General features: G+C 41.1%; 2 protein-coding genes across 5 annotated transcripts in view; one reads left to right on the top strand and one right to left on the bottom strand.

Annotated features, from left to right (window-relative positions):
• Positions 1 to 698: 698 nt before the first annotated feature.
• Positions 699 to 12,588, top strand: LOC118111519 (periphilin-1). Of its 2 annotated transcripts, XM_035160178.1 has the most exons (7): positions 700 to 975; positions 3,922 to 4,002; positions 4,119 to 4,222; positions 4,322 to 4,509; positions 7,110 to 7,168; positions 11,076 to 11,234; positions 12,113 to 12,588. In XM_035160178.1, the coding sequence occupies exons 1-7, from the start codon at positions 937 to 939 to the stop codon at positions 12,293 to 12,295; spliced, it is 813 nt and encodes a 270-aa protein (XP_035016069.1). In that variant the 5' UTR covers positions 700 to 936; the 3' UTR covers positions 12,296 to 12,588. The 2 variants fall into 2 exon arrangements, with proteins under 2 accessions (XP_035016070.1, XP_035016069.1); XM_035160179.1 differs by lacking the exon at positions 3,922 to 4,002 and having other exon boundaries at positions 699 to 975.
• Positions 12,589 to 14,626: 2,038 nt separating this feature from the next.
• Positions 14,627 to 22,796, bottom strand: part of LOC118110472 (prickle-like protein 2) — a 35,878-nt gene continuing 27,708 nt past the window's right edge. The window contains exons 2-8 of one of the 3 annotated variants that reach the window (XM_035158231.2): positions 20,607 to 20,720; positions 20,386 to 20,523; positions 19,629 to 19,832; positions 18,442 to 18,628; positions 17,713 to 17,867; positions 16,789 to 17,590; positions 14,627 to 16,698 (exon numbers count right to left, since the gene is read on the bottom strand). In XM_035158231.2, coding sequence (XP_035014122.1) covers positions 15,746 to 16,698; positions 16,789 to 17,590; positions 17,713 to 17,867; positions 18,442 to 18,628; positions 19,629 to 19,832; positions 20,386 to 20,523; positions 20,607 to 20,720 — 2,553 coding nt within the window. In that variant the 3' untranslated portion in view covers positions 14,627 to 15,745. The remainder of the gene's footprint in view (positions 16,699 to 16,788; positions 17,591 to 17,712; positions 17,868 to 18,441; positions 18,629 to 19,628; positions 19,833 to 20,385; positions 20,524 to 20,606; positions 20,721 to 22,796) is intronic. The other 2 variants (XM_035158230.2, XM_035158229.2) reach the window with 2 other exon arrangements.

Here is a 22,796-nt window from a genome sequence, read left to right on the forward strand (position 1 = left end):
TATACATTTCTGCAAGTCAGGTTTATATTGCTGAGAGCTGCACAGTAGGTTTAAGGATTGTTTTATTTAACATTAACAGTGCATATGCTGGGTATATTATACATATATATATATATATATATATATATATATATATATATATATACACATACAGTACATTCGTATGCTGCTCAGGAGGAATACATTCATTGGTTAAAGCATATAGATAAATATATAAACAATTCCATTGGACAAACACTTTGTGCTTTTTTTGTGCTAAAGCATCATATTATAACCAGGTTTATATATTGTGGCTGTGTCTGAAAAAACTCACTAATCACTATATAACAACAATAATAACAACAACAATAATAATAATGATAATAATAATAATAATAATAATAACTTTATTTGTTTAACAGTTATCTAGCAAGGTTACAAAGTACTTCACAAAAATAAATGGCAATAAAAACAAATAAATAGACATAAAAGGTATAGAGGTCACTATATATAGTCAGTATATCAAATAAAGCAGGGGTTAGTGAATTAGTGGGTGACTTCAGACACAGCCTTTGTCAATCAGCTCCTCTGCTAAATGTTGAAGAGCGCCACCGTCTGGCGAAAGAAAGGTGTGGACAGGTGTGACAGATGCTGGCACTGCGCATGCGCGTCCCAATGAGACGAATCCGTGTATTTATTTACTTCGTGTCTGACTCATCCTGACGCTGATTGGCTGACTGTGGAGAAAAGGAAGTGAAACCTTGTTGCGCTACTTCCTTGTTTGAGTCTCAACTCTCACGAGCCATTTAAAGTGCGAGCTGAAGTTTCTCAACTCAGACTGAAGACAGAAAGTTTTACTTTGGAGATGAACGGACGATAACAGGTCGTTCACTTGCTTCCGGGTGTGTTGGAGCACGTGTTGGTATTCTTCACAAACAAACAGCAAAACAGGAAGAGATGGATCATGCACGAGCGCAGGACGCGCATCAGAGCAAGGTAAAGCCCACGAGCTGAACGAGAGAGAGAGCGTATATAGTATATACAACATATATACTATCTACAAACTCACCAACAACCATAGAGCTTATATAAATACTCACTAACAACCATAGAGCGTATATAAAAACTCACCAACAACTATAGAGCGTATATAAAAACTCACCAACAATCATAGAGCATATATAAATACTCACCAACAACCATAGAGCGTATATAAAAACTCACCAACAACTATAGAGCGTATATAAAAACTCACCAACAACCAAAGAGCGTAAATAAATACTCACCAACAATCATAGAGTGAAATTAAATACTCACCAGCAATCATAGAGCGTGTATAAATACTCACCAACAATCATAGAGCGTATATAAAAACTTACCAACAATCATAGAGCGTATATAAAAACTCACCAACAATCATAGAGCATATATAAATACTCACCAACAACCATAGAGCGTATATAAAAACTCACCAACAACTATAGAGCGTATATAAAAACTCACCAACAACCAAAGAGCGTAAATAAATACTCACCAACAATCATAGAGCGAAATTAAATACTCACCAGCAATCATAGAGCGTGTATAAATACTCACCAACAATCATAGAGCGTATATAAAAAATTACCAACAATCATAGAGCTTATATAAATACTCACCAACAATCATAGAGAGTATATTAAAACTCACCAACAGTCATAGAGCGTATATAAAAACTCACCAACAACCATAGAGTGTATATAAAAACTCACCAACAATCATAGCGTATATAAAAACTCACAAACAATCATAGAGCGTATATAAATACTCACCAACAATCATAGTGTATATATATTGCTTCTGATAATTAAATGGATATTAATATTATTAATAATTGTTACATTTATTTATATTATAATATTAAAAATTGTCAAAAGGGGTGTGTCTTCTTTTTCTAGGCTAATAAAACAATTCAGTTTTGATTCGGAGTCAGTTGGTCACATTTTGTCTTTGTCTTTTTACTATTCAAACAGGGATTTATTGATGGTCCATAAGTGAGAGTCCTGTGATCCAGAGTGAATGAACTAACTTTACCTCAGTCAGTGAGGAGGTACAACACTAGATCTACCTCAGACGTGTAGAATGATTTGCTCTTTAAGTGTACAGCCTCCACGCAGGAGCTAAAATCTGTCTTCGTGATATTTATCTTGATAATGATCAATATCGACTGAAATGAAACAATTTTTTTTATCTCGAAACAATTCTTGAGTACGACACACACAGACGTATATGATTAAAATAATGGTTGGTTGGTGCAATCTTCTTCTTCGGGTCACTGGGTTTTAATGATACATTTTATTTCACTGCAGTTTCACACACAAGAGGCTGCATAATGAAACGTGTGGTCGGCTATTTTTAGAAGTATGTATCACTCTGTGGTTTTCTATAGGGAGTGTGTGGCGTAGGAATGCATTACTCTCCTGCTACAGGGCATCAATGTACAGAATGAACGCGTACCACTGAAAAAATAAAACTACAATCAATGTTTCTGCAATATTTTTTATCATATCAATATTGTATCTTTTATTTTTACATGTTATTATTCTTATAATCATTTTTTATCAATAGATTATTGAAGGCCAGAAAATAGTGAAAAATACGTTTCAGAAATTCCCATTACCTTAAATGACGTCTTCAAATTGCTTTTGTCTGATAAACAGTCAAAAACCATATATATGCAGGTTCAAATAAAGAAAAGCAGCAGTGTTCGACGTTGATTGTTTTTTAAAAATGACCAAATTTATTAAGCAAATATCAAAATAGGAGAAAACGATCTTTAGTCTTGGATTATTTTTCTCATTCCACGTATTATTTCTGCTCCAATTACATATTCTGCCTGTAGTGTAACACCTTATTAGGGCCCGAGCACCGAACAGTAGGAGACAGTGGGAGGCCCTACTGAAATTGTAAGGATTATTATTTGTATTTTTTTCAGGCAAATGAATTGGCTTTTTGAGGGCTTTAACATGCTGAAATAGTTACCAAAGTTTGCCGAAAATTAGAAAGTGGTGAAAATGTACGTATTCTGGAGTAATTTTAAATGGGCATGGCAAAATGGCTCAACAGCGCCCCCGCGCCCCCTGGAACGCGTTCACATTGACCGATCTTCACAAAAATCGATACACAGGTGTATCATGACCAGACAAACAAAAAAGTCTGGAGGTGCACTTAGAAAAAAGCAACAGGAAGCCCGCCATTTTGCATTTAGTGGCCATTTTGGCCATTATTCACATTTTTACTTTGACGAACTTGTCCCAGGGCTTTCATCAGAGTGTCATCTAAACAAGATGGAGATAAAAACTACCTCAAAGATCGATTTTTCGTCACACGGTGTGACCGTGGCGCGTGGCATGGCGTCAAAGTTTGATTACACGCCATCAAAACACGAGGTTCTGTATCTTGGACATACATGGACCATGAATCCTTTGATGCTGGGCCGTCAACAAACAACTCCACTCCTGCATTATCAGCATCAAAGGATTCAACAACAAATTAAAGCCCTCAAATCCTCACCAAAGCATGTGCTCAGGCCAATTATTATTATTATTATTATTATAATAATAATATATTTTTATTAATTATTATTTTATTTTTATTTATTATTATTATTATTATAATAATTTTCTCCTGTTTTTTAATATTATTCTTAAAATGACCATTAAATAGACCATGTCATAAAGTGATTGATTATAGTGATTTTATGACTGTGGATGAGGTTTGTACTGTTCTTACAGTAATAAGCTGTAAGCTTTAAACTGCAAGCTTTTTACTTTGAAGTCAGCAGTGCATGCGCAGTCAAAAGGAAAATAATGGTCAAAGGCAAGATTAATGCCAAATCAAGATCACTGACACGCCTTTGATCTTGGCTGTGTAATAGCCTTTAATTGACTTCGCTTCCTCCAGGCCTCCAAGTTGTGGCACAGGGACTGTGTTGATGATTCTGATGACATGAAGCGCACTCACACCTCTCTGTCTCCCTCTCAGGTACGGCCTGTTCTTACATGTCACGTCTCAAAAGAACCTTTTGTTAGACTGTACCATTGTTCTGCTCTTTGTAAAACACCACAGTGTTTCTAATGGTTTTACCTCTGTGGATTCAGGGCGAGGCGAGGCCGATCAGAAGAGTTCAGAGTCCCACCAGACCCAGGGCCTGGTCGTCCAATTCTTACAAACCAAAGTTTGGAGGGAAATTCTACAAACCTCGGTGCGTCTGACACAGAAAATAACAAAAATGGCCTTAAAATGATCTATGATAACAGCAAGGTTTATCATGGATGCTATGAACGTTTTGTTTTTAATGCAGTTTTCCAAGGGATGACCACTCGTTCTACAAACCTGGCTTTGTCAACAAGAGGCAATACCACCTCAACCAGAGAGACCACTTCCAGCCCAAACCTCACCACAGCGCACAGAGGGAGCGAGAGAAGGAGACGGGCCGGTACGAGTGGAGAGAGAACGCTGACGGAAGTTCATGCCCAAAACAAAGCAAAAGTAAGTCTGTGTCTGCAGAAAAAGAAACTAACACACACACTTCAGCTCATTTAAACATTTATAAAGCGAAAATGTACACAATATGTCCAAAAGTACTTTTAGTACATTTAGGGGAAGAATCTCACCTGTTTCAGTTCAACCTCCGAGCACAAAGTAAAGAAATAAGGTTATTCTCAATAAACCTCAATAAACTTCCAAATTCATATTCCTTAAGAGTTAGTGGCTTGGATCCGAGGGATCAAGAGGTGGATGGGGTCTGTCTGTGTCTTGTTTTTTCTTTGCTTTCCTTTTTTCCCTTTCTCTTATTTTTTGCGTATTTTATATATTTTGTTTCCTATATCTTTTTTGTATTTCTATATTTCATCAACAAAAAACACAATAAGAGAAGTGCATGTACTAGATGTAAACTATAACCCTTATCTTGCTATTGCATCTGGGCCATCCCTTCTTGGGATTACAATACATCCCTAATTCACAAGCACATTCATCTTCTTCTGGTATAACACATACAAAAGATGTAGGAAAAAAACTGAATTATTAAATCTATAACTTGAGTTGATGAAGAGCTTTTTTTCCCCTCTTCTCCCAGGTTTTCTCCCGATAACTGTCTAATTCATATGTTTCATACGTAAACAGCCAAGAGAGTCTTTGCACATCATCCACATTTATAAAATCTGTAGAGAAGGGGAGAGTAGAAAACAGACATACAGATCCACTTCTCTTTCTTTATTCACACACACTCTCACAAGCTCCTACAAATATCAAACATTTACAGATGGTCAGTTTTACTGTCTCCTCTTCATATATTAACATTCTATATATGCATATCCAGAGTATTTACATACTCTACAAGCTCGACAGTATTTACTTGCACTTTGATAAACGGCCATCGGGTGACAGTATAAACAAGCAGAGGCAGCACTTTGCATTACAAACGTTTGGAGGGCTTTTGCTCGTTGTGGTTTGTGGTGGTTATAGTCACAGTGTGGTAGCAACAAACCAGTGTTACATAAGGCCCATCACTAAGCAGCTTTTCCTGGACTCACTACACGGATTATGTCACAGGTGGAGCTGATAGCGGTCAACCCACTGACAGCAAACGCCTCAGGTTATCTCATGTAAACTGCGATGGAGTCGGTCGCAGGTGGATTTGTTTTACACCTGAAAATGACCTCATCAGGGAACAGGAGGGGTTTGAATCTGATTATGTTTCCTCGGTTTTTACACTAATCATGAAATCAGTGTTTCATATTTTTGTTGATGTGTTATTCTGGTATAAAGTGGTTTGTTATGTTGTTTTCACAACCGAGCCTCAGCTACTGTGTGTGTCCGTGTGTGTTTTTCATCTTGCATCCAGGCACTGTATCTGTGCGCACACTGCAGCACTGTGGAGGTGTGTGTTTGTGTATGTGTGAGTGTGGAACAGGGTTTTTTTTGTGTGTGCCTGAGTGATGGTGAGATGATGGTGACTCATCGCTGATTTGTGTGTATATGAGAGTGAGAAAGTGAGAGAGAGAGAGAGCAGTATATAATGAGCCGTGACAAAGATATTGCTTCACATAGGAATACTGCAGTCCAATGTTGCAATGCAAATTTTATGAAATATCAGCAGGTTCTGCTTTAATTTATATTGATTTTAAACTGTAGACTGTACATTAAGATGGACGACACGTCTCCACTTCCTCCCACCATCTTAAAATTAAACTGAAATATTCCAGATACCAACGCTGCCAGTGTCGCACATTTTGGCGCCAGAGTGTGCGCAGTAGCGGTGACTGGATGAAGCTGTGGTAGCGAGGTCCCGTCGATAAACGTGCTCGGCCAATCAGGAGCCAGTCTCAGCTGTCAATCATGACAGTTGCCCCTGTTTTTATAGCATCAAATGACTAATGAAAACCAAACTTATATGAAAGACGAGCTCTTGATCCAACATCAGTGTGATCAGAACCACCTAAAAAGACAGAAACCAACTTTGAGAAAAATGTATTAAACATCTACTTTGACCTTTATGTCTGGTCCGTGTCCAATACACTAACATTGAGAAGGCGGAGTTCACTAGCAGAAAAATTGCTCTGCTGTAGGACAAAACATGAGCTCGACCAATCCCGAGTCTGTCTCATGTGTCAACCTTGATGTTTCCGCCTGTTTTTATGGCATTAAATAATTTAAACCCTATACAGAAAGTGAACCTTTGAACATACACCAGTGTGGTATAAACAGAAACCATCTTTGAGAAAAATGTATTCAACATGTACTTTGCGTTTTTAGCCTGGTCCATGTCCCATCCACTAACATGGAGGAGACCGGGCTTATGACCTATACTGCAGTTAACCACCAGGTGGCGATCAACACTTTGGCTTCACTTTTGGGGAACTGTCATGTTTTAAACCCTGATTCTTTTGATTCTGAAGAGAAAGAGAGGATGATTAGGAGGCTGTAAACGTGATAAAGATGAATCTATCGGTGCTGTCGGTTATAGGTGTGGTAAATAAAAATAAGAAAACTCCAGTACCATGTATCAGTCGTTCTTTTTTTAGATTGTACTCTCACACTCTCTTGTTGTGCTGTTGTGTTGACCTTCTGGTTTGTCTGTTTTCCAGTTTCCAGACCGTTCCTGCCCAGGTCCGTCTCCAGCAGAGACAAGGACACACAGTTCACTGTAAGTTCGCCAGCAGAAAAATTACTCTGCTTTTCCATTTTGTTAAAAACTGTGGATAAATAAACTTGTCCCTCTGTTCCTTGAAAAAGACTCAATCCCATGTTTCCTTTTTAACTATCAAAGTGATGTAGGGCAACACAGTCTCAATTCTCTTGGGATTTTGAAGGAGCTTTTTTTTTTTGACAGTTTCCTGATGAAATGTTTTGAAATGGAAAACATTTGAAGACATCAGGGATGGGAATGAAAAGCCAGTTTCTGTGAGAATTAGAGAGTGTGAATTAAACTGACTAATCCTGGCTGCTCCATCAAAACACAATCATTCAGCAATGATTTTGAAATGGATTGTTTCATCTTTCAAGCCCTAACTCCAAACATTTGATGGTTCCAGGTTTTCAATTGTAAGGATTCACTGATCACTTAATAGTTAATTTAGTTTTTGACTTGTGAGCTCAGATGGGTTATAGATGTCAGAAGACTGTGGGCCTGCCCTCGCTCCATGTCAGTATAGCTATGAAATCACGATTATGTTATTTGATTTCATAGACATTTGACAGTTGAGCAAAGATACTGAAATATTCAGTTTGACATCATTTCTGACTCCATCAAAAACAGAGAAATGTCTGTTCTAAGGCTCTCGTTCATTTCTGTTTGAGAAATTGGGAAAAACTGCGAAATTCCACAAAACTACTTTATCTCTGAACTCTCACTTTAACCAAATCACGCACATTTAGGTTAGTCTGTGTGATCTCTCACTGAGCCTCCTCTGACACTGTTTGGAGCCCTCACATTCATAAATATGTCTGATCAGGAGTATTTTTCAGTTTTGGGACGTTTTATAGAAAAAAAGTTTTAATTGAGAGAATAATTGGCAGATTCATTCTCAGAGACAATAGATATTAGTTGTGAATGTAGTTTACATTTTCTCTCATGTCAAATATATAAGCTGATAAAAGATTGCACAAATATTGGCTTCAGCTAACAGTTGTCAATTAAGTTGTTGATCTTATTCTTTTGTCTGCGTATTGTAGTAAAATACTGAAAACCCCCTTTACAATGATCTAAAGCTGAAACTGACATTTTGAAATGTCTCATTTTGTTTGATCAACAGTCGAAACCTCAAGTGTGGGATTCATAAAACAAAATACTGAAGAAGCTGGAACAAGAGGATGATTGGTGCTTGAAAAATTATTCAATCAATAATCAAAGTTGTTCCTCATAATTTTCTTCTGTTAATCAACTAAACAACTGAACCCACTAATGAGTCTAGAACCTACTAGATGTTTCTGGGTGAAGAGTAAAGACTGACTTAGCTGTTGAAAAGGCTGAAATCAAAAGCTCACGTACGTTGTTTGGCCGAGCTGAACGCAGCGAGCAGAAGAGCAGCACACGATGAATCACAGCTGGTCACTGCTGGAGTGATGAGACGAAGAGAATTCAAAGTTTGGCTGAGTGTTTTTCCACAGTCGATATTTCAGACCGCATCGTTGTTGTTGTTAGTGTGAACTGCCCACAGGTACACATCCGTGATTAATGGCTCTTTTATTACCACAACCTTCTTTTTAATTTCTTTTTGGCCTGTTAGTTGTTCATGTTTACAGATGCTGTTAAAGTATGTTTCACCTCAGCAACTTTGCCAACACAACACTAAAACAGATCAGTATTCTTCAGTGTAATCGGTTACAAAATATATAACCTCTTTAGTGTGATTTATATCTACATTTAACCACCGTCAGTTTTAACGAGTCTGTGCAACTAACTTTTCTAACTCTCAGCCACTTTGTAATATGGTTCTCATGCTTCGTAGAGCAGAAGTAAGTGGGTTGCCAGGTTGTGAGACATGTCCTTCTATAGTGGATTTTTTTTTTTTAGCTAGCTCTTGAGTTCAGTGGTGGTTAGTTCTGAAATATTTATACTGCAGACTGGAAGGTAAGTGATTATTTTAGTCCTTTGAGTAAACTTTGAGTTACTCGGAGGCAGAGGAAACAAGATGCAAATACAATATTGAAATGTTATCACCCTATAAAGTTGATTTGGCAAATGTGTTCAACATAACATTATTCAGAGTTATTTTTCTGGCCATGCAACGAACAGTTGTCACTTGTTTGTCTCTGTTTTTGCTTCTCATTATCTCCTGAGGAAATGTTTCGCTCTTTAGCTGCTAAATGCTCCATGATAATCAACACCTAATGGCGCAGGCTACATAGACTGTATATAAGGATGGACGACATGTCTCCACTTCCTCCTGATTTACAGAAATGAAGCCACAATATCCCTGATTCAGATGCTGTCATCTTTAGCTGCGGAGCTGCAGTGATACACGCACTCGACAAATCGCAAGTCAGTCCCAGTTGTCACTCGTGATGTTTCACCCTGTTTTTATAGCATCGATTAATCAATTACAATCAAACTTGGGGAAATGAGCATCAGAAAAAACAAATAAAATGAGAGAAACCATTTTTGAGAAAAATGTATTTGACTTGAACCTCTGGTCCATGTCCTATCCACTAACATGGAGGAGACAGGGGTTATGATCTTTACTTAATTCAGCCACCAGGGGGTGATCAAGATGATTTTGCTTCACTTTTAGGGGGGACTGTCCTGTCGTCCATCTTTGTACAGTCTATGGCGAAGACCAGAGGCTGTGAGGAAATGATGCGAAGTCACTGTCCGTCGCTGGGTGTGTCAAAGCTTGGTCACAGTTCACTGTTTAACAACCATTGTGCAAATAAGCAGCCTGCACTTTGTCCCATAATTCATGTGGTGTTCTGCTTAGTTGCACTTGTGTAACCCTGGAGCCCAGGGACGGAGGGAAGTGGAATAACAACGATCCCCTCCTCCACAGACATGTCTGTAAAACAGGCTAATATGTAACCTGCTGGGTCACCACTGCACTGCTTCCTAGATCAATGTTTTTGGCAAAACAGCAGATTTTGCCCTCATTTGTGTCATAACCATCTCTAGTGTGTCTGCCATTTGGTGCTGAGCAGGTAGTGCACGCACAAGTGTTTTTTTTTGCTAGAAACAGCTGCCTGCTGCGTCTGGAAACACTGATGTGAGCAGTGAAACAGCTAAAAAGAGACTCAGTAGACCAAGCTGCAGCAGATAACACACTCAGAGATATCAGTGTGTGTGTTTGCCTGTTTTTTCATCATGATCCATCAAATATTCTCTGGGAAATTGTTAAAAAACCCAATGTGAAGATAGATGCTCCCTCAGATTGTGCCCTGACACATACCACGTCCCTCCACCAGGTTTTGTGGTAATCTTGTTTACAAACAAATGGATGGGTTAAAAATAACCTCGACAGAGTTCAAAGTTAAACCAAGACAAAGAGCTCAAAGACACGAAAAGGCTCTGCAGAGCTGAGGGAAACTGCAGAGTTGAGTGAAAATGATCTGTGGTTTCCTCATTATGAGTCACTCCTTTAACTTTACATGTGCACGCCATCGTTATTATTAAAATACTGACAATAAATAAGGAGTTGTGTGAAGTGCATTAGTCGGTTGATCATAGGTTATGCTTTTCACAGCCTGGAAACCAAGATGCTGTTCCCATTAGTGGTTTATTACCTCAACATATGATTTATTACCATTAATAAAGGCAGCGTCTGTGATTTATAAAACCTTTGTGAACTGCTACTCATTGGGAAGTGGTACCAGTCTGACTCTTGGTACTTATCGCCCTTGTGCTGCCATTTTGTTTGCCACTGAATACATATGCAGCCCGAACAAACTCTGAATTTCTAATGCGTGTCTAAGAAGTGGACATGGTGGATCTTCACTTGAGTCATCTTCTGGTCAATAGCAGCCCAGTCATCGTTAACGTTTGCACCGATGCTTTTAGCCAACTGTCTCATTCCTACTGTCCAACTCCTGCCTCATTTTTATTTTTTTTAAATTTTTCGCAGGTTTGTCTGAACGACAGGAGTCACAGCAAGAAGAGCGATCACACGGGAAGCGAAAGCAAAGAAAAGGAACAAAGCAGAGACCGGGAGCTCCCTTTAACTGCGAGCCAGACGCCGACACGAGACAGAGCCATCCAGCAGAAGAGGAGAGAGATAGATGAGGTGGGAGGGTTTCATTACACAAACACGCACACACATACCTGGGGAGAGGGGATAGTTAGAGGAAGAGAGGAGAGGAGATAAGAGAAGCTGGGATTAGAGAACGGGCGTCAGAGTAAAGATCTTAGAAAGTGCTGGGAGACAGGAGACAAGAAAATAAAGTCAACATCCATTTTGAAATGCTGAGCCTGAGGCATCTCGACTGTCATTGTTATCCTCACTTTGGCGAGCCTGACAAAGTGGGTCTTATTCATTGCGCGACATGATTGATGGTGTTTGGCTTTTATTTTTTGTGTCTGAGCAGAAAGTTAAAGTGAGGCTGTGTATCTCAGCTCACCTGCACCACAAGAGGCTGCAACACGTGCATTAATGCCGTCTTCAATGTGACAGACATCACGTGAGGCTGTGCTCCATCGTGTGCGTGTGTGTGTGTGTGTGTGTGTGTGTGTGTGTGTGTGTGTGTGTGTGTGTGTGTGTGTGTGTGTGTGTGTGTGTGTGTGTGTGTGTGTGTGTGTGTGTGTGTGTGTGTGTGTGTGTGTGTGTGTGTGTGTGTGTGTGTGTTTCCACCCACTTGATAGAAAAGATGCCCTCTTGCTTTTCATGTCTCCATGGTTGCAGGATTACAGATTGCACTGCAGGAAAGGGCAGTCTGGCAACAGGTAGCCCATGTAAAGCATGTCCACAGGCGCACCCAATACATGTGAACAATCTGCATGTCAGGTTTCTGCAGATTGTTCAGTCAGTGGTGAATGGAAACACAACGATCAACTCGTGTGTTATTCTCTCCTCTTCCCCCTCCAACACTCCGACTTTTCTGCTTCTCAACACGCCTTGTTCCCTTCTCCTAAAACCGTGGACGTGTGTGTTTGTGTGTCCCACAGGTGTACTATCGGGAGTGTCAGATGTTTGGCCTCGTGACAAAGATGCTCATAGAAAAGGAACCGTCCCTGGAACATCTCATCCAGTCCTCGCTGCAGGAGAACCTCCGAGACATCGGCAAGCGCTGCGTGGACGCCATGGAGAAATTCATCGAGGAGTACGACTCCAGAGAGCCGTTGCACTAATCGCACACACGCCGCCGCCTGTCGTGTCAGCGTAGATCCTCATGGTAGAAATGTTCGAAATTTTATATCTGGTGATTCAATGCTGGTTTTTGGATTTCATTTGCAATAAGTTTGCTCATTATTGTCTGCTGCCTGGAAACAGTCTCACTCTGAGCTCTGCCTCATGCCAGCAACACTGGAGAAGAATGAACATTTTTGATTGGAACATTTCATCCTGATTCTAATGTTGAAAATGTGATTGTGAAAATTTTTTGCTCTAAATCTCCCAATGAAGAAATATTTTGACATTCCAAGTGACGTGATTAATTTATTATCTCTCTCTTCTGTTGCCAAATAAGTATCATCCTATCAGGAAATGCATTAATGGGTCAGTAGGTAACTGGGCCATTGTTATGCTGGGTTGATGTATTTTTAAAATGAGGGTAAGTGCAGGTTTCTTTTTATGTTTGATAGCGTGACAGATATTGACTTATCATAGAAATATCAATAACACAGTAAATGTCAGCTGATGGAAAAAACAAGAAATGTCAGCGGTGAAATGTCAAAGATGTTTTTGAGGTTATTCAGGAAGGCGAGTCCACTTTTCATCTGTGAAACATCCTGCTCTTATCGAGGTCACGGTTCTTAAAGGGACTGATTTCTGCTTTTTGTTCAGTTTAAAAAAACAAACCCTGATGATTATCTGTATCAGGAGTGAGAAGCACAGATCTACAACAGAAAGGCTGCACTACTCCAACTGGATGTGCGGAGAGAAAAAGAGGTGTGTACTAGGCACAGAGGGTCTAATGGAAGATACTCCTGCTGCATTATGGGAATTGTAGGAACGAGTTTTTGGAACTTGAATTATGTGAGAAACCTAAAGCTGGAATATCTCGACTTCTGCTCAAATCCTGACTTTTCGTTCTCAGTCTCCATCTTCACGGAAGTGACACATTCAACTACAGGTGTGGCCCTTTAAATTAACACACTTAATGAATCCTAATAAAAAGGGGTTTTGGTTGATTTAAGACCGTAAACATCATTGATAGACTTTTCTCTGATATCGCTGGTCCAATAAAGAATTAAGTTTTGTGTTTGCTCTTTAGCCAACGCTAGGAGGGAGTTAACTGCTGAGACAACATTTGCCTTCATTTGAATGGGAAAGTGCTCTCAGATTTTGGACTGAACTTTACATACAAGCCGTAAACCACTTGTAAAACTGTTTTAAAAAATCAACAACCGCAACAAATGGCATGAGCCAAAGTGCAACTTCACAAGGAGACAGAAGGACAGTTATCAAAGATATATATTTAGTCGTGATAGGGGTCATCTTGGGGATGACCGGCTCATCCTCTTGGTGGACAGTCATTTTCATGTTTTTCCAGAGATGCTTGATTACGTGAAGGCTCTGGGCAACTCGGGGACATTTACAGAGATGTCCCACTCCTGCATTGCCTCGGCTGTGGGCTTAGGGTTATTATCCTGTTCAGTCCCTCTGTACCCGTCGCCGAGGAACACCTCCCCAGCACGATGCTTCACTGTTGGGATGCTATTTGTCAGGTGATGAGTGGTGTCTGGTTCCTTCCAGACGTGACGCTGACGCATCAGAGGAATCTTGTTTCTCACAGTCTGAGAGTCCTTTAGGTTACTTGTGAACTACAAGCAGGCTGTCATGTGCGTTTCACTAAGAAGGACTGAGTCACTCATAGTCTGTTCTGGTCACATAACCAACCCCCGATCAGTGATAAGTGTTTTCTGGAAGTTTCTCCCATCTCCAGACAGGATCTACAGGCCCTTCTCCTCTGATCTCATGGAGGCCACTGTGGTTCTAGGGAAACATTTATCGTAGCCTAGGTTCCAACATCATGACTAGTTTTTTTTTGTGTCAGCTGCGAGACCTCATACAGGCAAGGTGTGTGCGTCTGCCTTTCTTTCGATTGATTTTAGCTGGACTCAAATCCTCATGTAGAAACATCTCGAAGACGATCATGAGAAAGGGGAGACAACTGAGCTAAATTTCAAGTGTCATGGCAAAGAGTCTGAATATTTATTTCCATGTGATATTTCAGTTTTTCCTTCCTAATAATTGTGAACTTTTTCTTAAGTTCAGTTTTTCCTATGATATTGAGTGAAAGAAAATTGACGGGGCCTGAATACTTTCTGAATCAACTCTACGTGTTTGCTAATCGGGACACTTGATCAAACTGAGCCATATTCACTTCCTTTTTTATTTATACGCAGCCAAGTCAAGCCGACCAATCAGAGCTCAGAACCCAATACAACTGACAGATACAACTTCCTGTTTGTTCATTGAATTACTCTTTATTTTCAGTATGAGACAACAACAACAAATGAACATGCAAGTCTCCCTATCTCTACATCATGTTATACAAATAATGATTCTTTAGTTACAAAATATATTTATATAATATTTAAGACCATATGTACATCATATTTACACACTACATCCATTACTTTATTAGGTTTATTACTATATATACATTTAACAGGTATTATTCTTTAATATTATTATGATTATTATTTGCATTATTATTATTATTGTTAGCATTATTATTATTATCATCATCATTACTCTTAATCATCTATAGGTAACTCAAAATAAAAACAAAGCATGTAGCAGAAGATAAAACGGGACCATACCTGACGTTACTGTGCCTGAATGGTCAAGGAGCAGAGGCTGTGCGGCGCTCTGTCCTCGGTAAAGCATGGAGAGCTGGCTATGTAGAGCACAAGGTTCAACAGACTATTTGTACAAGGTGATAACAGGGCTAGCAAGCCAACACTATATTCCAGCAGCATTTGGATTCCACTGAGGTAAACAATGACGTAGCTTGGAATCTAGCACGCAGCTGTCACTATCCCAACACGATTTTCTGGGTTGTCCACATAGAATTAGAGGTTTTACCGCAGAGGGCCTGGATCACTGAGCTGCATGAACGTCGCCAGTCCGATCACTGCAGTCTGACCAGTGTTAGCTCCTCCCCTCTCAAACTGTTAATGGATTGATTGATCTCCTCTGTAACATGGATACACCCACAGACACACACACACACACACACATACGTCATGTTATTTACCCTGACCACAGTATAGTGAAATTCATCAGTGCTTCCTGGTGCCATCAGCAGCGTTGGTCATTGTAAACATTTCTGTTGTGTAAGCCAGCTGAGCTTCCTCTTATGATTAGATCATTCTGTGTAGGTGTGCACAAACACTACGCAGAGTTGTGTAAGTTCACAAGCACAAAAAATAGGCCGTTTTCTCTCTTCAACCCCAACAAGCGCGCACGCGCGCACACACACACACACAAATACTCATCGCTGTCAGTTGTCTCACTCTCACCTTCCCACTCCCTCTGTTCCTTCTCTCTGTTGCTTTAACTGTCTCGCTTACCTCTGTCCCTTTCATTTCTTTCTCCTGCTCATCCCTCACCATCTCTTTGCTCTACATCTACGAAATTATGCAGTTTTTGCTCTTCCTCCTCTGGCGAGTGTGCAGCTGGCCGTGAATCGGCCCATGCAGAGGTCCGTGATGGGCGCCCATCCCAGAGGGGCTGTAGCGATGGCGCAGCTCCTCGTTGTTGATGTAGCACAGCTGCACGGGCCGAGGGATTGGCTCACCCAAGAAATAACCCTCATCTCCCTCTGACTCGGAGGAAGAGGAGCAGCTGGAGCACCAGGGGTCAGCAGCCTCCATGTACCCATCAGTCCAGCGTGGCCCACCCAGCCCCACAGGTTGGCAGCCAGCATTCTGCAGGGTGAGATCAGAGGTGGTGCGGGGGCAGGGCCGGTGGGGCTGCTGCCTGTACCCACCTGGCGCCAGACCAAACATTTCCCGAGCAGCATGACCTGCGGGGAATCGATCATAATCCTCCTGAACGCGGCGGTAGGGCGGCTCCACCATTTGAGCAGGTCGGTCAGCCACCAGGTGCAGGGCGTTATCGGAACGGGAACGCCGAGAGCGTTTGTGGTGGCGGCCACTGCGGTGCTGCCCGTTACCGTGGTGACGATGGTGTTTGCGGACTCTTGGTTGCGGCTGCTGTTGCTGTGCCACAGATTCCTGCCCGTTCAAGCGACGGCGAGGCATTCTGTCACTCATGGGAGCCATTCGTAGGTTTCCACTGCTGCCCATCACCCCAACACAACCTTTACCATCAAAGCTCAGGGGCTGTGGTCCTTCCCAGTACTGCAGCGGGTAGCCAACTCTCAGTGGAGCATACATGTTGTTGTTGACTGGACGAGAGGAGGACAGAGACTCTGTGCTGTGGCACTGGACAGAGGAACTGAGGGTGCCCATGTTGCTCTTTTCGGACACGTTCACTCCTGAGTCCTTACTTAGGTCGGGCATGGAGAACCTAGACAAATGCTCCTGTCGCTTACTGACCCCATCCAGAGAGTTACCTGCTAAAACCACAAATGTCATGTTACATTTGCAGATAATTTATTATCATATATATCATATTATAACATGCTATTTTAGTTATATCACTGTACCTGTAGCGTGAGACATAGTCAGGGAGTCCATGGATCCACGAGGAGTCTGTTCTAGAGGAGTTAGAGGCTCATTGAAGCTCATGGCATTGATGGGGTTCCTCCTGGTGAGCGGGGGTCTGCCGTTTCTCTGGAACCCGTGCAGGCTGATGCTCCGCTTGTCAGAGAAGCCTTGGTTCTGGCTAGACATCTCATTGAAGCTCATCTGAGTGCGTAGCTTGTTGGGCCTGAACTCATCCTGGCTGTGGTGGATCCAGTTTTCATTAAAGGAGTGGCCCCTCAGTGCAGCCATAGGGGTCCTCTTGGCATTGCCTGGTTCCTTTCCCCAGGAATCGGGCCTCTTTCCTGGGTTGGCAGGATTCTGGACTGGAGGATGAGCGTTTGCGTTGGGATTGTAGCCCTGCCTGGGGTTACACTGACCCAGGAGATGTATAGGTGTAGGGGTCGGGGAGGGTTCCCGCTGGGGGCCCTCGTAGGCAGCAGGGACATAGGCCTCATCCCGACTCATCCACACCTGGTTAAGGCTCGGGGCACGGCTCGGAGTGCGACTGGGTGTGCGGTTAGGAGTCCTGCTTGGAGTCTGGCTTGATGAGAGGCTTAAACGGTCCATCTGAACAGCCAGGGGATCATTTTCAGCAGACAGACGATCAGGCATGGGCGGAGGAGCGGATTGGCGAACATCAGCACTCCTTCGCTCCTGCTCTACATTTCTACGCTCCTTTTTCCCAATCTTGGTACTGTGGCGAGATTCACGGGATCGGGCGCTTTGGAACGCTGAGTCTGAGGAGTCGGACTCATCAGGATCCTAAATAATTCAAATAAAACACACTACTGTTTAACTCCATGTAAAAATACAGAATAATCTGCAAGAAGATTAAAAATAACAATTTCACAAAATCCTATTTGTTTTTTTTCTGGTCCCCTTACCTGTCCAGCGCTGCAGGACCGTGAGCAGAAGATCTGGCCCTGCTTTGGCAGGAAAGGACGGCCCATTAGAGAGCGCTTACAACGGGCACAGCAAAAACATTCCTCAGTTGCGTGCCAGTGCTGCCCATCGTACGTCATCTGGCCTTGGTCGATGCCTTTGGTAAAACAGGAAAAACATCATTTTGAAACAAAACATACCAGAATCAAGAACACGATAGGGGGTCTAGCTTTCACTGCATAAAAATGGTAATGTGATGGCAGCTATTTCTAAAACTACTGTAGAAATGTGATGCAAGTGTGCTAAGCTCATTTCGCCTGTTAGAGCTAAAATTGAGTAAAGCAAAAACATTTTTGTTTCTGTGCCCATACATGATCCCTTGATCTCTGAGATACATTTTACCAGCTTCTCTCCCCAGCCAGAGGAAGTAATCATCTTTCACAGCTCCCATCTGGAGTCAACATGGGAACATCCTCTGATACACACTCTTTCACTGCTACTGGAGCCTGGGATGATAATAACCATCCATATCTCACTGCACAGACTCCGCCTCTTCACAGCTGTGGCACACAGAGCTAATAACACCCACACTTACAATAAAGGCTGTTAGGTTTTCTGTGATGTTTTGTGAGTGTAAGACAAACATGTCCATGTGTTTGGTTTGCAGTTCATAACAGAGGAGTTCAAGCAGCAATAAAAATAACCCTTTAGGAAATACATGCGTGCCGTACCTATGTGTTCTCCACATGCGTCACAGTACTCCGCGTAGAGGGACTCAAAGCAGTTGCAGCAGTGTGGTCGTCCGTCCTTCATGATGTAGCGCTGGCCGCCGAGGGTGGTCTCACACTCGTAGCAACAGAAGTGCTTCATGTGCCAGTGTCTGCCCTCCGCCTCGGTGCATTCATCAGCAAAGATTATCTGCGGGACCCAGACGTGACACTCATCAGCAGAGACATTAAACACTGAGAATCCATGATGTGGAATGGAAGTCATGAATTAATTAAAAAATTATGTTTTACTCTTAATGGTGAACACCACACTTTAAATGTTGCTGTTGATGTCTGGGGTCCCTCAGGGCTCAATCCTTGGCCCATAATTTTGTACCCAAGGAAAATGGTTCTCAATCTTTTTGACCAAAGACCCCTTAAAATGAAGGAATGTCTACTTGCACCCCATCATCACATGTTGCATATATCAATGACTAGTAAGCAACAAAGAGTGATTTTTCCTCATCTCAATTTGTTTCGTTTGGGTAATTTTAGAGGTTAGAGAAAAATCTGAAAACCAAATGCATTATTGTTTGGAGTAGAACTGGAGAAAAGATAATACAATATATATAATTATATCCATGAATCAGAAAAACGTTACTATTGGATGAAGTACATTTTGTACTTCATCCAATAGTAACGTACTTATGTACTTTTACTAAGTAAGATCTTTAACGCAGGACTTTACTGAATTGATTAACACCCCTGATCTGTCATCTTAAGAAAAAAACATTGGGTTTATATTGTATACAATCACACTGATGATGTAGATCATGATGTTGCCGATTTTCAAGTTATACGTTTGTCAAAATTGTTAATACGTCTTGGCAGAAATCTTGACGTAATATTAGATAGAGCAGAATGAGTTATACAAGGAAACTGAAACTGTTTCTATTGAATAAAAATGGACACCGAACCATTGCCTATTGTATTTTAAGTAAACAAACCTTACCAGACTTAAATTACTGCAGACAAGTGTGACCAGTGTTATTATTGTTATCTCTGGCCTGCTCGCCTCACATTATGAATAGAAAACAAACAGACTTTCTCAGTCTGGCAGGAATACTGAGACATCTTTCATCTCCAGACTAGTTTCATCCACATCCAAGTCATTTCCAACCCTGAAGGGCTCCAGGCCCAGACAGACACACCTCATCACAGGCACAGCAGCGGGGTTTTTGCCTCTCGGCGTGGTGCCGCCCACAGAAGATCTTGCCATCTTGGTAGAAGTAGATGAGATCCACCAACAGCTCCTCACACATGCTGCAGACAAAGCAATGAGGGTGCCAGCATTTTCCATGACCCGCCCTCGCAGCAAAGACCACGATGTCCCCTCCGTTTATCTGACCACCGCACTGTAGTAAAGGAGAGGAGACGAGATGAATCAAAACGGAAAGTGAGGAAAGGAAACAAGAGGGAAGGAGATGGAAGGAGAGCAGACAAGAGATTTGTACAGAGAGGAAAGAAAAAGAGGAAGGAAAGGAAAGGAATGGGAAGGAGAGGGAAATGGAGGAAAGAAAAGAAAAGAAACGAAAAGGAAAGCAGAGGAAAGGAAAGGTAATGAAAGAAAGAAAGGAAAGGAAAGCAGAGGAAATGAAAGGAAAGGAAAGGAGGTGGGAGAAAGCAGAGGAAATGACAAATATAACAAATTGATAGATATGGAGAGGAAGAGTGAGCAGATGGTACTTGAAATAACTCTTCAATATTGAAATGTCTTCTACTTCATATCTGTGTCATTAATCTGATGGAACAGCAAAAAAAGAAATGAGAATATCGTTTTTAAAAAATGGTCTGAATTATTCAGATGGAACAGAGAAATGAAAATAAATGAAAAATGACTCGAGATGGAAAGAAGCCTGAAAGCTTGTTGAGTTGTGCTTTCATGTCTTCAGTAGTCGTCAGGTTCACCTTATCACAGATGGCTCCGGTGATGGTGAGGGGGAAGGGACGGACGTTGCCTCTTCCCAAGTTCTCTTTCTTCCTTTGGTTGCTGAAGATCTTCAGTTCTCGTTTCTCCTCCTCATCCAGCCCGTTACAGTAGCGCACCTGAAATACACAGTTCATCATCATGAAAACTAGAACTGGACGTCACATTCAAACTCTTCATGTGTAGTCGAGGAATTTTCTACCTCGTTGTCATGTGGTGGCAGCTGGTGGAGCAGTTGTTTGATGCGATATTTCTCTCCAGGGCTGTTTATGTAGGGGACCTTCTCCTCGGGTAAGGAGTTGTAATACTGATGCACCTGAAACAAACAGACATCCTGGTTGTGTTAATGCAGTAGATTTACAATTGGTGTCACATTTTCTCTGCCACTTTGTCATTTGTGTAAAATACTTTACGTTTAAACACCACTGATGTACATTATTATCACCTTATGAAGTGGATATGATGAACTTGTTAACAAGCAGTCTTCTATTAATACATCTAGCAGATACAGGGTGATATTATTTGTATTATTATCCCTGTGGGCTCATCACCGGAAGCAACACTGTAGTAATACTGATAGTGGCAGCTTTGAGTATGATATGCAGCCAACCCACAGAAGGGTTTTTCAGTCATGAACTCCAGAAAATGTCCGGAAAATTGGGTGTGGACATTCGCCGGAGTTTGTCTTTCAAATATGAAGAACATTGCATGAGATTGACCAGGTCAGATGTGTTCGGGACAACAGGAACATGTCCAGAGCATTCAGGTGAGGGGGACATAAGTGGAGCATGCAGGACATAATGTTTAATTTCCACTGTAGACATCACATATTTTAGCTCGGAGCGCATTGACACCACCAAAAGCTCCAGAATCTCATCCGTCAAAGTTGACATCTTCGTCGACATCTCCTACATGTGTGGCTCTTTTTTTTCATCCTGAGATATTTGTGTTCTTTTCTCTGGACATTTTCCTTCTTTGTTCTCACCTGGGCTCACTCAGACATTTTCCAGACATTTCAGGAAAATGTCCGGAGTTCTGTGAATGTCTGAAAGCAGCTACAGTGACACTCTGTTCATTATGCTGGGTGCTATGTTTATATTAATCTACCTGATTTTATTTATTCATGGTGACAAACCCAGGTAAATTAATTTTTTCTCATGGTCTCCGTGCCCTCCACCATTGCTGCATTTGGAAAATCAGTGTCTGGAATTGAAAGTACGAGGCCCGATGAGCTCTGCGCTGCCACACAACCTTGAACGGCTCCAGCTTCTTAAAACTTTTAACAGCTAATATTCTCTTTGCTTAAAGGAAACTTCAGTTATCCACACTGGTACAGCAATTAGAATTCATGATGCAGTAGGACTCGATATCCGTGGCCTGAATCTTCCACTTCTTTATTTGCATGTGAAATAGCTGGTGAAAAAGAGACAAACCGTGATTGGTGTTGGAGAAGTAAACACTCAAAAGTACGGAGAGCAATCTCATCACTTGTCTCTGAGTTTTCCGGAAAACTGTGTTCTAGTGTTCACTGCAGTGTGAAGATGTAGTTTGCTTAAATTGTTGTGATCCAATTTACATAATCAGAGGGGCAGCGGGCGAGAGGATGAGGAAGGGAGTGCTTGGAAGGAAGCCGGTAAAGAATTAAAAGAGTATGAGTATATCACTCATACTCATACAGCAGATTTTGCAGCCTGCAGAAATATAAATACTGTACCTCTCAAGTACTTTCTATATTAAACAATTCATTAATTCTGCTCTAGTGAAATTACACATGGTTATTTCCCAAACCCCAAGATGACACCTTCATTTTACTGACTTTGTCCAAACAACAATATCCAAAGATTGATAGGTTTAATTTACTACAGATCAGAGGAGTAAGAAAATATTCACATTGGATGAACTGGAACAAGTGAAGTTTAGATATAACTAATTAAAAAAAGACTTACTGACTTAATCATTAGAATTGTTGCCATTTGATTTAATGTTGATAAATGAATTGATTGATTGACTGTTTCAGTTCTAAACTAATGAAAAGTTTTGTATTTCTTAATCTCAAAATAAATAAATGTATATGAGATCGTCATAGTTCCTGACAATGACGATGATCCTATTTAGATTAAATAAATGTAAATGTAATAACACTACACTGTAAAAAAACGTATACCTTATACTACTTATATAAAAGTGAAATTGTGTAAAAATGCTTCTTTTGTCCGAACAATAATCCGGGAAAAAGAAAAAAAAATCCCGACATCTGAGAATAAATCTTTTTTTGCATTGAAACCGACTTCTTTCAGTCAGATAATCGTTTCAGCCTAATTGTGTTTTATGTACTATTTTCATATAAACTCTTCATATGTTTGTGTGCAGAAATCTGAAACTAAAGAAACTG

The sequence above is a fragment of the Hippoglossus stenolepis genome, chromosome 6 (assembly GCF_022539355.2).
Source record: "Hippoglossus stenolepis isolate QCI-W04-F060 chromosome 6, HSTE1.2, whole genome shotgun sequence".
Lineage (NCBI taxonomy): Eukaryota > Metazoa > Chordata > Actinopteri > Pleuronectiformes > Pleuronectidae > Hippoglossus > Hippoglossus stenolepis.